The 14,672-nt window shown below is 42.3% G+C and overlaps 1 protein-coding gene across 1 annotated transcript in view; it reads right to left on the minus strand.

Moving 5' to 3' along the window:
• Window positions 1-597: 597 nt before the first annotated feature.
• Window positions 598-14,672, minus strand: part of LOC140232944 (ankyrin repeat domain-containing protein 27-like) — a 40,676-nt gene continuing 26,601 nt past the window's right edge. Inside the window, exons 13-25 of the mRNA XM_072313053.1 lie at window positions 13,972-14,054; window positions 12,564-12,679; window positions 11,706-11,798; window positions 10,859-10,967; window positions 10,028-10,179; window positions 9,266-9,379; window positions 8,065-8,244; window positions 6,803-7,003; window positions 5,787-5,906; window positions 4,732-4,893; window positions 4,273-4,432; window positions 2,183-2,409; window positions 598-1,786 (exon numbers count right to left, since the gene is read on the minus strand). Coding sequence (XP_072169154.1) covers window positions 911-1,786; window positions 2,183-2,409; window positions 4,273-4,432; window positions 4,732-4,893; window positions 5,787-5,906; window positions 6,803-7,003; window positions 8,065-8,244; window positions 9,266-9,379; window positions 10,028-10,179; window positions 10,859-10,967; window positions 11,706-11,798; window positions 12,564-12,679; window positions 13,972-14,054 — 2,593 coding nt within the window. The 3' untranslated portion in view covers window positions 598-910. The remainder of the gene's footprint in view (window positions 1,787-2,182; window positions 2,410-4,272; window positions 4,433-4,731; window positions 4,894-5,786; window positions 5,907-6,802; window positions 7,004-8,064; window positions 8,245-9,265; window positions 9,380-10,027; window positions 10,180-10,858; window positions 10,968-11,705; window positions 11,799-12,563; window positions 12,680-13,971; window positions 14,055-14,672) is intronic.

A 14,672-nucleotide genomic window follows, 5' to 3' on the forward strand; every position in this document is an offset into this window, starting at 1 on the left:
CACAAGGGTTTGCTTGGAAAGGCCACATGATGAATAACCTTTACATTATACTATTCATATTTGTATGCAAATGAAGAAAGTGCGATGTGCCGAGTGCTCCAACTGCCAAAAAAAGTGCATTTCAACAATTAGTTTTCCAAGCATTCCAGGTCTTATTCCAATAGCGAAATGGAATTTTCAAAAGTGAATTCATTTCATATAATGAAAACTCAATAAAGTTATGATAGAGGTGTTTTTTTGTGTGTGTTTTTTCATTCATGGGGATAATTAAAACAACGACAACAAAAAAACTCCCTGATGGAGAAAAAACCCCAACATAATTCCTTTTCAATTGTTTCTTTTTCATGGCCTTTTTTCTTCATTCAACTTTGGCACTGTTCTGAAACCGGATTGATCTGATCTCTCACTCTGGAATTGCACAATGAAAAATTCTAGCAAATGATACAGCAGCACATCACATTGAATAAGTCATGCTCATCTCAAGAATAAAATAATAAATCTTATTTTTTTTCTTCACAGCTGTTCCCTTTAGCTTATACTGAGTGTGAATTCGTTCATTAGACAAATTTCTTTCCCTCTTTCCACATTTTCTAACATTGTTAGTCAAAAAAGTTTCGGTACTCTTTGAAGAAACTAAAGATATATGAAACCAACAATCTATGCAGGAGACAAAGTTGTTTTCTATATATTTTTCTTTTAAAGTATCTTGGGAGTCGGAGAGAGAGATAAGACACACTCGATCATACAGAAACAAACAAACATGTGGCGTAAAACAAAACAAAATATCTTGTTTTCATAAGTACTTTCTTATCATGCATGTCGATCTCCTTCTCCCTCAGTATGTTTGTGGTTTGCTTTTGGTAATCTGATCAGATCGTGGGACCACTGCGTAACGAGCTGCGGCCTCACGTCATTCTTCACCCTGGCATGCCCCATTGATGGCTATGCCGGTCGGGAGGACTGAGACAACATATTTGGCACTCGTTTGTTTGTCCGCGGTCCCAGCGTCATCCCTGCCTAATGGCGCCCCTAGGCCATTCACCCCATCATCGTTAGTCCCTGGGTTCGCTCCATAATTGCGGTGGTCGTCTGCCCAAACAGGACTCCGCACGGCAGACACGGTCGGGTCTCCACCGTCGATGCTCTCGGACAAGACGCCTGCATCACCCGTCCTGGCCCCTGCTGCCGGTGTTGATGTTGTCGTTAGAGCGTCTCCAATGTTCTCCTCCCTTGCCTCTCTCTGGGAGGGCATGACAGGGCTGCTGCTCGGCGGGGATCCACCCTGGGATTTGCTTCCTAACGGATCACATTCCCCGCCCGGGGGTGAGTTAACATCGTCACTGATTGATGGTGGTAATGACCCTTGCTCTGCTGTGCTGCATCCCTCATCCGAAAGCACAGCACCGGCACTCTTTTTGGTAACACAGCAAACATCTCTGGTGTCCTCTCCAGTAACAACACCGTCGGCGACACTCGCAATTGTTTCTGAGTCTAGCAAAGCAACATCATCTTCTGTCAAAGTACCAAGTGATGTTGGGTCACCACGGCAACCACTGCCTACATTTCTGCTCATCATCTCAATGTCACTTGGCTCGGGGCTACGACATGCAATCGAGGAGCCCTCTGCACTTGTATCACAGTCTTTCAAGCTATGATCATGAACTTCTGCGTTCTCCACATGAGAGGCATGCTGGCCATGTTCCTCTATCCAGTCAAGGAAGGGGCCGCTTTTGTCCTCCGTCTTCGCCCGCCTCAGCTTACGCCGATCGAAATGCTGGATTTCAAGCTGTGGGTTGATAAAGAGAAACACAGAGTCTTAACAAAGATCGGAAGGGGGCGGTTAAGAAGCAGGATGAGACAAAGAAAGAGAACAGAGAAAAACATGACATCCCCACGACGGCATCGTAACATAAACCTTGTGTCCCCTTTAGCTGCATGTGATGGCACATTCTGCTCGGATGATTCTCGCAATGCCCAACCAGAGCTAAAATAAATGGAAATGTATGCCCACAGGATGGCTAAGAGACTAGAATTTATGTTTGTTATCATTCTAAACTCTAATTACATAATTATCTTGGACTAATCTCTGACTACAGAGAGAAAGAGAGTGAGAGTTCGGAAAGGGGGGGGGGTGTAATAATTCTTGCATCACGAGGAAATATTTTGGTGTCCTTTTGCTCACCTGCTGACGCAGGTAGAGATTCCAGTTGAGCTGTTGCTTATCCTCCACCTCGACGTGCCGCAGCTGGCGGGCCGGCTCAAACTCCCTGATGGACTGGTTCAGAGCCCTGATGCTGGAGCGGTCCGTGTCGCCGAAAAAGTCTGAGAACTCATGCATGGACAGTGGTCTCAGTGGAGATTCTGCATGCATGGTTGGGGTGTGGGAGGAAGGAGCAAAAGGGGGCGGAGAGGGGGAAGACGAGCCATGAAGAGGGCAGGCAGATGGGATGCCAATACTCTGCTTTCTCATTTCACGCATTCTCGCACAGATGTTTACGTACGTACTATGGTCATTCTTCTGCCTAAGTGTTTCTGAGTGACATTTACTAATACATATTTTTCTACATGGTCTTTCCTCACATGCATTCATTCAGTAAATCCAACTTTGGAAGGAACATGCTCTGGAATCTCAAAAAAAAAAAAAAAAAATAATAATGCCTCCAGTCACTTCGTTGGCGGAGGTATAAAAAGATTTCATATCGTTACATTATTGCATACTGTTAAAAGCCTGAGATGAAAGTGGTGCTGTTGTGAATACGATGTGACCATGCGTGTGTGACAGTCCGTAGGTTACATTGCACTTAGTAAGGGTATTCTTTCAAGGCCAACACACATCCATTGGGTTGAAAAAAACAACCAAAAACCCAGAAGTACACAAATAAACCATATTGCGAGTGAATATCAACGACAATGAGAGCATGAACAACAAATCAGGCCACCAAATTTGGGGAAATTGAAGAGAGGGAGAGAAGGAAGGGGGAACACAGATGAATTTACAAGTGCATCAATCAAAAAGCAGAGAATTGAATGAGTCAGTTCCTAATCAGCTCATACGCACATTTGGTACAAATGACCTTTTTCTTTTCTCAGATGGTTAGGCATTTCATTCATTTTCAAAGTGACATAATGCATAAGTTTGTTTGACGTAATAATTCATGGAATTCATCTTCTACAAAAAAAAAGAAAGAAAATTAACTTGCATAGTCTAGGTGACTAGAATGCCTGTCAATTTATGCTTGGGGTACATCAATTTCATTGTTTGCATTAAATGCATTAATAAATTTTCTACCAAATATAAGGTTTTACTGAACACTTTGTTGCTGTGAGGTGGATGCACTAGCAAGCACCATTTATAAGCAGGGCTCGACACTAACGGTGGCCCGGTGGCCCGGGGCCACCAAAAACGCAAGTCGGGCCACCAAAATTTCAGAAATAAACAATGTGGTGGATTCATCGGGCCACCAAAAAAGGTCAGATGTTTGCCTTTGGGCCACCAAAAATAAAAGTTAGTGTGGAGCCCTGTTATAAGGATTATGTGAATAATCATTACATCACATATGCTTATCTCAGTGAATTTTAAAACCAATATGCCTGTTGGTACAAATGAAATTTGTCTGCTCATGCAGAGTAGAACTATGAGCTGGTTTATTGAACTGAGAGTGAAAATTCTGTATCACTAACTTTGCATTTGAATGTTGAAACTGGTGTATTTTACACTAATGCTGACCATTTCATCCTTCTGTTTTGTTCTTTTTTGTTCTTTTTAGTTTTGATTGCAGTCTTTATCTATTCAATCCCTTCAAATCATTCTCGCATGTTGGAGAAAAAAAGGGGGGTCAAATGACTCGACATGTGCTTGCGACATCATTTTTCCTTTTATGAAGATGCTTAATCACAGTCGATAGTGAATTATTGGCTCATCAAGTAATTAGTGATTGATCTCTCATGAAAGGGCATGCAGATAAAGTGTAAAATAAAGCAGAAATGCCATTGATGTTTCTGTTATGTCCCTTGAGAAGCATTAGGATCTCAATGATTTACAATTTGGTGACTTATATACCTCCTGCCTCTCTGTCAGAGAATCACTCCAATGTTTGAAGATATATTTTGATGTTCCTGAAATAGGCATAATGTTCCTTTGCATGCAAGCAGTTTTAAACTTTTCCCCAACAAACACATCCTCACAAATGACACAGAGACACTAACTGTTTAATTGGGCGTCGGCCCGGGCGTTGGCTGGGATGCCTGCTGAGTCCTCAGCTGCTGCTGTGCGGCTGTGGTCCGGACTGAGAGGGCCGGCCTCTTGGTTGGCATCCGTGGGATCCGCCTGGGAGGAGCCCGAGGAGGTGTTGGTCTCCGTGGACGTCACAGACTCCACGTCATCGTCTCTCCTCATTGCCATCTTCAGCATCTGGGCGATGTCACTGCGCTTCTACATGGAGAGAAAATAAAGAATGTTATCCACCTCATTTCATGAATCCTCAATTTTGATTGGTTCTAATCAGGGACATAAATTTAACAGTTGCCTGCAGCATCGTAAAGTCTATCATCGTCTATCAGAGTATATCATCATGTATGTTGCGTTCTTTTGAATGTTCTCCATGTTTTCTTTGCTTTAGACTGAATCATCCACCTGACTAGTCCCAACCATTGAGTTCTACATTAGGAACCTCTGCGATCCGATGGGTAAGCCTAAGGCGTGATTTCTACATACACCATGTGGGCCCTGACCTGTGTGAGTCGGAGGGGTATCTGCTGCGCCTTGTTCCTCAGGTGTGGGTTGGCCTGACCAAGGTCAAGCAGTAGTCTGACCAGGGGTGCAAAGTTGAACCTGGCTGCCTCATGCAGGGGGCTGTTGCCTCTTTGGTTGATCTGGTTAACGCTGGCACCATGCTGCCAGGGGAAGAAAAAATAGATAAATTAATATAAAAAAGGCAAATGCATTGTTTCATCAACGCAACAAGGTCTTGGCAATTAAACACAGGATCATTCACATTGTAGATATGCATGATAGCACTGTTCTGCTGGCCCTTTGGATTGACACTTTTCATTCTTGCAGGTGTAGTATGAATTTATTTACTTATTATGTTTAATATTGATGAGTGTCAAATTTCTAAGGAAGCTTTCAATCATTGTGAAATGGCATTAATTGCAGTCGCCATGGTAACAGCCAGGAAACAACAAAACAGTAGTGTATTACCGGTAGTCATGATGGCACTACAATTATTGCAAAAAGAGTAAAAGTAAAACTTTCTGAGAAAAAGCTCCGACATATCATATAATCACTTTGTATCAGCATTGTCCTTACATTCACCAGATGCTAAAAACCATCTTCTGGTCAGCTGGAGTGAAAGATTTGAATCATAATGCTACAAACGATAGTGTCCACATGAACCTGAACAGCTACTTCAGGCAGTGTATTCATAACACTGCATTGAACACATTTAATGTTTGAAGGCTATGCACATGTCTACAGCTACTTATCTAGAGAACAATTTGGAGCAAACAACTGCTTTGAGAGCTACATGTAATTTACAGAAAGAAGCCCTTTACTGTTTGAGTAAAGAATTACTTTGTTGTTAGTTTCACTTGGTCATCCATCATGCTTTTTTTTTTTTTTTTTTTTCATTTTCATTTTGGGATTGTTGTTGTTTCTGGACTGCAGATTCTGAATGACCATAACACTCCATCCCTGTGACCCACAATGGTACGTGCAATTCTCACTTCCAGTCTTCAGTGTTGTAGAAAACTGTTCTTGCTATCGTTGCTGTTCTTGTTCCTGTTACCTGAATGAGTACTTCAGCTGGGTCCACATGGCCGTTCAAGCAGCAGTAGTGGAGTGGGGTGTTCCCACGGGAGTCCTTGATATTGCACTTAGCCCCGTGCAGCAGAAGCTTGGCCACTACCTACAGGCACAGAGTAGGGAGCATCACAAAACATTTCTTCAAGGGCCTCCTTCAGGCAGATGTCTCTGATTATTTTACAGCTACCACAGCAAAGAGTTTTAGCTGTCATAGCTGATTGGTTTTGCTACTCGCCAGACTAACAGCACAGCATCAACTTGTTCACATCTTTCATTTTTCAAAAAATGAGCAACCCCATTTCTTGTGTTACACATAATGAGACTCACTTGCATCTATGTCAAATACAGGAAGTCTAAAATGCTTTTACATAACAGATGTTATATTCTTAACCGTCGAGAGGATCTATGATGTCCATCTATCTTTGGGCGGTTAATACTTTGTCAGTTGTCGTTGGCACGCCTGAAATAATAGCTCTGAGGACAGGAATGATGAAAGACAGGGGATTGAAGAATGTCAGCTTGGTCTAGTATCAGCATTTTTTATTAAGTTTTGGGAAATATGCTTGGAGCAGCATAAGCGTCCATGCTGCTTGTGTATTCTCATTCAGATCCGCGGATCACTGAAAGCAGACCACGAGTGAAGCACGACAACTCTATGCAAGGTCCTACCTGACCAAACAATTTGTAACTGTGGTAGGTTATAATGACTGCAGTGAACAAGTGAAATACTCTCAGCAGCTGGGCTGATAGCTGTTGCCACATCCTCATGCTGCTGCTATCATGGAGACACTGTCAGCTGACAATCTAAATGGGTCTTACACTGTCGAAAAAAAAAAATAAAAATAAGTCTACAGAATAAGAGCTTTCTTTTTATCTCAACTGATAATGTAACATTAATGTGAAGTTGTGACTGTTTGTGGCTGCCATATGAAATGCGGTCCACCTGCTATTGGTTCTGTCAGCATGGCTGAGTGAAAGTGACATTGGCATTCTGCTCACCTTGGGGTGGTTGCACTGGCAGGCCAGGTGGAGCGGGGTGCTCTGCTGGCTGCTGCTGTTCTTGTTGTTGGGGTTGGCCCCCCTACGCAGCAGGGTGTCAATGAGGGTCTCGTGGCCATGCAGGGCAGCCACATGGAGGGCCGTGTACCCTTCCTGGTTGCAGGAGTTCACGCTCAGCCCGTTGGTGTTCATCCTGGTGCGCTGCAAAGTTGGTACAAGAGAGCAGGTGGCCAGTGTTGTGGCCCAAATTATTGGCTCATTCAAATTTACATGACAAAAGAACACATGAGCCCAACAACAACAAAATCTGGCATTCTACACTTTTACTATCAGCACTGATCCAGAACACTGTGTATACATGTACCTAAAGTACAATATTGTAATTCATGACATGCACTGGATGGGGCAACAGTACTTGGTTTGGTGAACTGGACTTCAGTGCATTTTTCAGTTCTCACATTACCGCAATAATGACCACATACATTACATGATTAGAGACTACACTAAAGCAGTTACGTAGATGCTGGAAAATATGAAATCACAGTTTTGACTGGTGGTCATATTGAATTGGCATTAAAGGGGAAGGCTAGTAACTGATCAGTGGGAATCAGTGGAAATGCTGGGAGATGATTGTTCCAATCCTTATGGGATTCATTCAAGAGTTCATTGTATATCTATTGTTGTGTGAAAATGATTTGCTTCAGAATGGTCTCATATTCAAGTAATGTGCAGTTTAATGCTTCCAGGTTAGCGTCCCTGGTCAGTGACGAGGCATTAATCTGCACATTACTTGAATATGAGACCGTTCTGAAGCAAATCATTTTCACACAACAATAGATATACAATGAACTCTTGAATGAATCCCATAAGGATTGGAACAATCATCTCCCAGCATTTCCACTGATTCCCACTGATCAGTTACTAGCCTTCCCCTTTAACACACATTTCCTTAAGAATCAGCCACCCTCCCATTTAAAAAAAAAAAAATCACTGCATCATTAAATGGATATACAGAAGATTCATTCGCCATTCTGACATCAAAACTGAAGTCTTGCCACAACCATTGGTAAAAAAAAAATTGACCATTTTTCTTGACAAGGTTCCCTGCAGGCTGACAAAGCACCCAAATTAAAACTTTCTCATGAGCAGATTCTTCACACTTTGTGACCAGCCAGTCATTGTGTACATGTCTTTCTATGGTATGACACAATCTGGCCAACTGGTCTTGAATTCAAAACCCCTTTCTAGGAGGTATTACCCACCTTCTGGAGCATTGCACATTTACTGCACTGGCAGAGAGGGTGACAGAGCTTCATGTCTGCCAGATAACTGCTCTCGCCATCTTCCTCGTCATCGTCGAAGTCGCTGTCGCTCAGCCAGCCGAGATGGTGCTTCATCATGACCAGGTCATTGTCGGCCACGCTGCGAAGCAGTTTCTCCACCTGCACAATGCAAAGATGGGAAATGGTGGGATAGTGGAGTATGAAAGCAAAAATGGAAATGACTCTTTGGCAGGAAATTGAGTTTCATGAGATACTACAATCACTTTCTGCCTTGAAGAGACACAAGACACAACAGAGCTGCCAACCATTCTGAAAAATTTGTATTTGTTAAGGTACGTTCCCACTTAGTCAAGTTGTAGTCTCGAGTAATGGCGAGCTACACAAGCTTTAACTTGCATGAATTTGCATAAAAATTCCTTCCAAATTAGCCAAATTGTAGTAGTGAGTCATGGCAAGTTGTGTAGATAGAGGAGGCACTCCTGATAACTAGAGTACAGCTCTTCATGCAATTCGAGATAACTCACGACAACTCAGCATGACTCGAATTAACTGAGCACAACTCTGCATGAAATCGCAAGCAAGTCCTCAATTTTTGATCATGTTCAAAACTTTGCTAACTCTTTGCAACTTGTTGCAACTCGCGCTAAGCTCATAATACACTTGCATTACTTGTAACAAGCTCAAGATGAAGTCTACACATGTATATTACTTGCAATAACTCTCCACCTTCAAACTTTCAGATATACTTGACAGTATGCCATAACTCGCCACTACAAGTCAGCTAAGTGGGAACCCTGCTTTATGGAAATCTGAAGGGAATTCGAAAATACATAAATGCCTTCAAAAGAATAAAAATTCACAACAACAAAAAAATAAAATGAGACTGTTCAAAAAATGTATTGAAAGTAACAGACGCAATAAAAAGTACTCAGGTAATGCAACACATACCTACTGATGTACGGTATGCAAGCGCAAAATTAAAAAGCATGCACACACACACACAGGCTAACCGCCACATTAAAGTAAGCAGAGCTTCATGAGTCCTCCAACTAGGAACATGACTTGCTTGACGGAAACAGCATCTTTGTTCTGGAAAGTTTTCCCTCTGCAGACATATATTGGTAAACTACCACATTAAAGGGAATTTTCAAGATGATTTGCCAGCGGCAGAGAGGCTTACCTCCTTCTGGCCTGGTTGTATCAGTCTCGTTGGCTTAACTACTGACACTCGGTGAGGAATGACAAGATCCTCTTCTGATGTTGACAAGATGCTTGCGATGGGAGGGCTTGTGGCCTGAGAGTGAAAACATTGAAATGAATATCAAGCGTGACAATTGTTCTTTCATCATGGCTACTCAATGTAATTAGTTGATCCTGAACTCAGACATAATCAAATCAAGAATTGCAAGCATCAACAAGCATGTTTCGGGTGATTTATGTTGTGGATCATGTGCCTGGTACTTGGAATATCTTGACTCCTTGTGTCCAAGATTTTTCACTTCTTGCACAATTTACAAAAGTAAGAACTGCAAATGGTCTCCAGGAGCCAGCTTATGGTATAAAGTAGCTATAGACATGTGAGTTCATGGTGCAAAATGGAAAAAATGAAATCACCCAAGCCTCCTACATATCCCCCTCCCCCCCCCCCTAAAAATAAAAAAAATAAATAAAAAATAAAAAATAAAAAAAAATCTTTCCTATCAGGATTTCAGTGAATGTCTGTATATCATCTTTTTTCCCAACAGGATGACTGACTTGCAGTAACAGGCCAACAATGTAGTGCACAAGTGTATGAACCAACATGTACGTTCCAAACTGTACATGAGTGTTATTACATAATTTTTCTCCCTTGAGACACATCAATGGTACAGAAAACAAACAAACACATACACACAGATATACAAACACAGCATGGGTAAATAGTGTAATGCCTAACACTCACATATGGGCTGCCCCCATCGGTCTGGTTCTGCGAGCTATAGAGGATGGCCCTTGAGATGTTGATGTTGTGGGAGCACATGAGGGGAGTCTCCTGCCTCCGGTTCTTGGCCTCTACTGACGCCCCATGGTCTATCAGCGTTGTCACAATGTTGGCTGCAGGATTGGAGGAAACAGTGGGGCGACCAGTGAGCAATTACCTCAATCACCAAGTGAAAGGAATGGAAATGATGATATTGCAGCTACCATTCAAAAGGGGGAGAAATATTCAGTGATCTGTCAGTTTTAGATACTTTATGTGGAAATGCACAGATTAAAGATCTCACGTCCAAAACAGCAATAACATAAATTCAAACAGATTGAAAACATATTGATAAAATATCAGACAAAATAAGCAATACATTCATGAGTGGTTGACTGCAAACAAATTGAAGAAATCCACAGACAGGACCGTGTACAATCAATTTCCTACAATACCGTTAACTAGTCAATAAATATCTTTATAAATTACACACTTGGCTTTTCTTGTGTGTGTGTTTTTGTTGTATTTTTTTAGTACAGAATTTCTTCATCCGCTTTGTGTAGATCTTCTTTGGCCTGTCACAATCGGTAGAAACCTCCTGTCCTCCTGTAACACCTTCCACAAATCAGAATACACAACATCTTCACTCTTGGTCTAGAATATAGACTACATGCCAGCATTTTAAACACATCCTGTCAGGGTCTAGTAACAAAGACTACACACACACTCCTTGCCTTACTGAACACAATTAAATGGTCAGGGTACTGCATACTTAACACACTCTGTTCACAAGGTAAGAGCGTATGACCTTACCGTATCCCCATCTGGATGCCAGATGAAGGGCGGTATCCCCCCTGGTGTTGGTGGCATTGATGCACACCCTCTGGCAGGGTCGGGTGGAGTACAGCAGTGCCTTCACACACTGGGTGAGAAAGAAAAGAGGCAGGAAATGATATGAATGCTTCTTTGAATGATGACTGCCTGCCATCAAGAACTGTACAAATTAAGTCTCTACTGTCCCAACCACAGAATCCTACTTTAAACCAAGGTTCACTATGACTGACAATATCAACAGCTCTCACCAGCATTGTATTAGCATAAATAAAATCTTCAAGATGTTTGCTAAGGATGATGCAATTACTGTATATGTGTTATAATCTGTATGCTACAACAATGACTGTTGGTCTGACATGACCAACTTACTTACTGTAGTATACTTTTACTGTATCAGCTCTCAAAATACCCACCGGCCATCGGCAATTTGCCCCTCCCACTGGCTGGAATGCCCCTTTAAACAGTTCACAGCCACAACATTTTATTACTCACTTGTGTCCCCTTGAGTGGATTTGTGGACAGCTAGGAATATGTATATTGTGATAGCAGGATGCACTGCCCTAGCAGTCAATCACAGCATCACTTAATCTTAAGCAGCTGTCATTTGATGACAATAAACATGAAGGACATGTTGCTGGTCTGCTATCATACATGGTCGTCCACACCATAAAAGGAAAGAAAAGTGTCAAATACCATACTTCTGACTAAAAAACAAATACAACCCCTTTCTCAAAAGCAGAGCAGAGAGAAAGAGAGAGAAAAAAAAAACAAACAACAAAATGGCAGACAGGCAGATGGAAAGTGAGAGAGAAAAAAAGGTCCTAACCTCTTCATGGCCGTTTGCACTGCACAAATGCAAAGGCCTGTTGCCGTCATTGTCTTCAATGCCCACCATGGCTCCTTTGGCAAGCAGCAACAGCTGTGAAAAGACATCAAGATGGGGGAAGGGATGTGAAATTAACCTTGAATGTGATCACAAACTTGGTGCCAAGATATTTACTCCCTACACTGCGTGCATCCATGAGCAGATGATGATAGGTAGTTATTCCAGTCAAAAGAACCTTGATTCCTTCTATTATTTGTCTGCCATGTCAGACAAAGATGCTGCATTCATCTGATGTTCATTTCTGGATATGATGCTATGTGCACAAGACATCTTAATAATTCATCTGAAATTGCAAAGGGAGCACAAATGTGGCATCACTTGAAAGTGTGGGTTATTGTAAACTTGGCTTTCTTGCCAACTGCCCACATGCATGGAAATGGTGCCCTAGAGGTTCAAAGGTCAATGCAATGCACTATTTCATACAGCTACACCTTTACACTTGGAAACAGCATGAACGAATGTTTCTACCACAACTTTGTATATTCTACTGACATAAAATGAATTCATGCACCACTTTGGGATTTGGTACGGAATGCTAGCTAGTCACACCCAGTTACATTCCCTGTACATATCAATCTTTAGCCACCCTATCTCCTCAGGGCTGTGTCTGGACGAAATAGTATTGAGCCTTAGATCTACGATGTGAATGCTAAGACGATGCTAATCAGGCCCAAAAAATGGTATTCTGCACATGTGCAAGACAGCTGTTTCCATTGTCCAACCCAGGAGGCGGAGTTGTCTTAGCATTCGCAACGCAGATCTAAAGCTTCTATTATATGCACGGAGGATGATTCTTACAGTCACATGTTGGTGCCCTCTCTGGCAGGCCAGGTGTAGCGGCGTTGACCCGTGGTAATCAGTGGCATTGACCTCGCCTCCCCTCCTCATCAAGGCGTGTACTACATCTGGATAACCTGAACAGAGAGGGGGCAAAATTAATACGATATCAGGGAGATATAACACTTATGATATGATGATTATTGTCATAGTAATGATGCTGATAATGAAAAAAAAATATATATAATACTGATTATGACGATGATGATGGTGATGACGACTTATTTCTCAATGATAGTCTCTTCTGTACTAGCACCATGCCCTAAAGGGCCCCAATGCCGTCATTACCACAGGACTGCTGAATATCCATTTATACATCATCATACAGGATTTGAAACCAGAATTCCACTGATCATGTCCTGATTGTCTGTAGTCTTTAGCCATATCCACTGCACCACAGTACCACATCACCCTAGCACTCTAGCCCACAAACCAGCTAGTACCCTGTCAAGATATCTACCTCTTGCAATAATTCATAAGAAGCAGCCCTCCTCTCCCAAGTCTGACCAACTTGAAAGGAAATTGCACTTGAGATGGTAATAGATATAAAACAAGAGACCCGTGGGTCTAGCGCTCACCTGAGTATCGCAAGTTCACCTTTCACGCAGTGACTAATCTAAATTATTCACAGCTCTACCAAAATATGACCAGGCATTCTCAAGTAGAAGACGAAAATGTACAATAATGGCCCACTTTTTTTAAGATTCCTTAATGTGGGGGGATTGGGGCCCCCTGGGGCCCTCTGGGTGGGGCACGGTGCCCATATTGATAAATTGAGATCCTGATCCCCTAGGGATGCTACATGTACCTACCAAGTTTGACGAAAATCCATCATGAGGTTTTCAGGAAGAAGATGAAAATGTACAATTTAGGCCCCATTAGGACCCCTCCCCACCCCCTCCCCTGGGTCCCAAGGGGGGCACCCCTGATTCTGCCATGAACAAACTTGAAACTACAGTCATCAATGTACTAACTCATAGTATTAACTTAGCTCTATCACTTCTGGTTCTAGAGAAGAAGATTTTTACAGATTCCTTAATATTGGGGGCTCCCTGGGGGCCCCCTGGGAGGGGCATGGTGCCCATTTTAACAAATTGAGTTCCTTACCACCTAGGGATGCTACCTGCCAAGTTTGAAGAAAATCAGTCTTGGGGATTTCAAGAAGAAGATGAAAATGTAAAAAGTTTACGCACAACGCACTACGCACGATGGACGACGGACGATGGACGCCGGACGAAGGGCGATCGCAATAAAGCCACTAAATAAAAAGCCACAAAATAAAAAGCCACACCTCAAAGTTCCTAAACTTTGCCAAAGACACTGACAGAGCCCACTGTGAGGAAGGGATCAGAAGGGTCAAAGGTCATACCATATGCTGCTGCAGCGTGCATGGGAGTGCAGCCTCTGTTGTCTCTGGAGGAGGCTGTCACTGCCCGGGGGTCATTCCGCTTGCTGGAAAGGGAAGATGGGAAAAGTGCAGTGACATCAACAGGAATATCTCTGGCCTTGTATTCTATACAGATCATATAGCTAGACAGATCCATAGGTACACCTATGCCGTAGATCTATCAATTTTATCAAGTGTTTACATAAGATGGATGGATATATTATTGACAAAAATAACCACCTGATACAATTTACAATGATTTTTTTTAAAGAAATTAAATAGTATATTTGAAGTAGTTTTTTTCACCCCTAAATCAGATCAAGTCTATAATGGATTAGAGTGACATTCAGCTTTGCATATGTTATGAAAACTAGCTCTCTTCACCTGGCAAGGATCTGATCGCACTTGTAATCATCCCCGTGCGTCCAATCTACTCTTAACCCAGTGACATAATAATGTGTGACGCATCTCACTGGTTCTCTGTAACTGGCAAGGATCTGTTCACACTTGTCATCATCTCAGTGCTTCCAATCTACTCCTAACCCAGTGACATTCAAAAAAGCAATGTATGACGCATCTAACTGGCTCTCTGTACCTGGAAAGGATCTGTTCACACTTGTCATCTTGCTGCTTCCAATCTATTCCTAACCCACTGACAGTCAAAAAAGCAATGCATGATGTAT

This window comes from Diadema setosum, chromosome 9 (assembly GCF_964275005.1).
Source record: "Diadema setosum chromosome 9, eeDiaSeto1, whole genome shotgun sequence".
Taxonomy (NCBI): domain Eukaryota; kingdom Metazoa; phylum Echinodermata; class Echinoidea; order Diadematoida; family Diadematidae; genus Diadema; species Diadema setosum.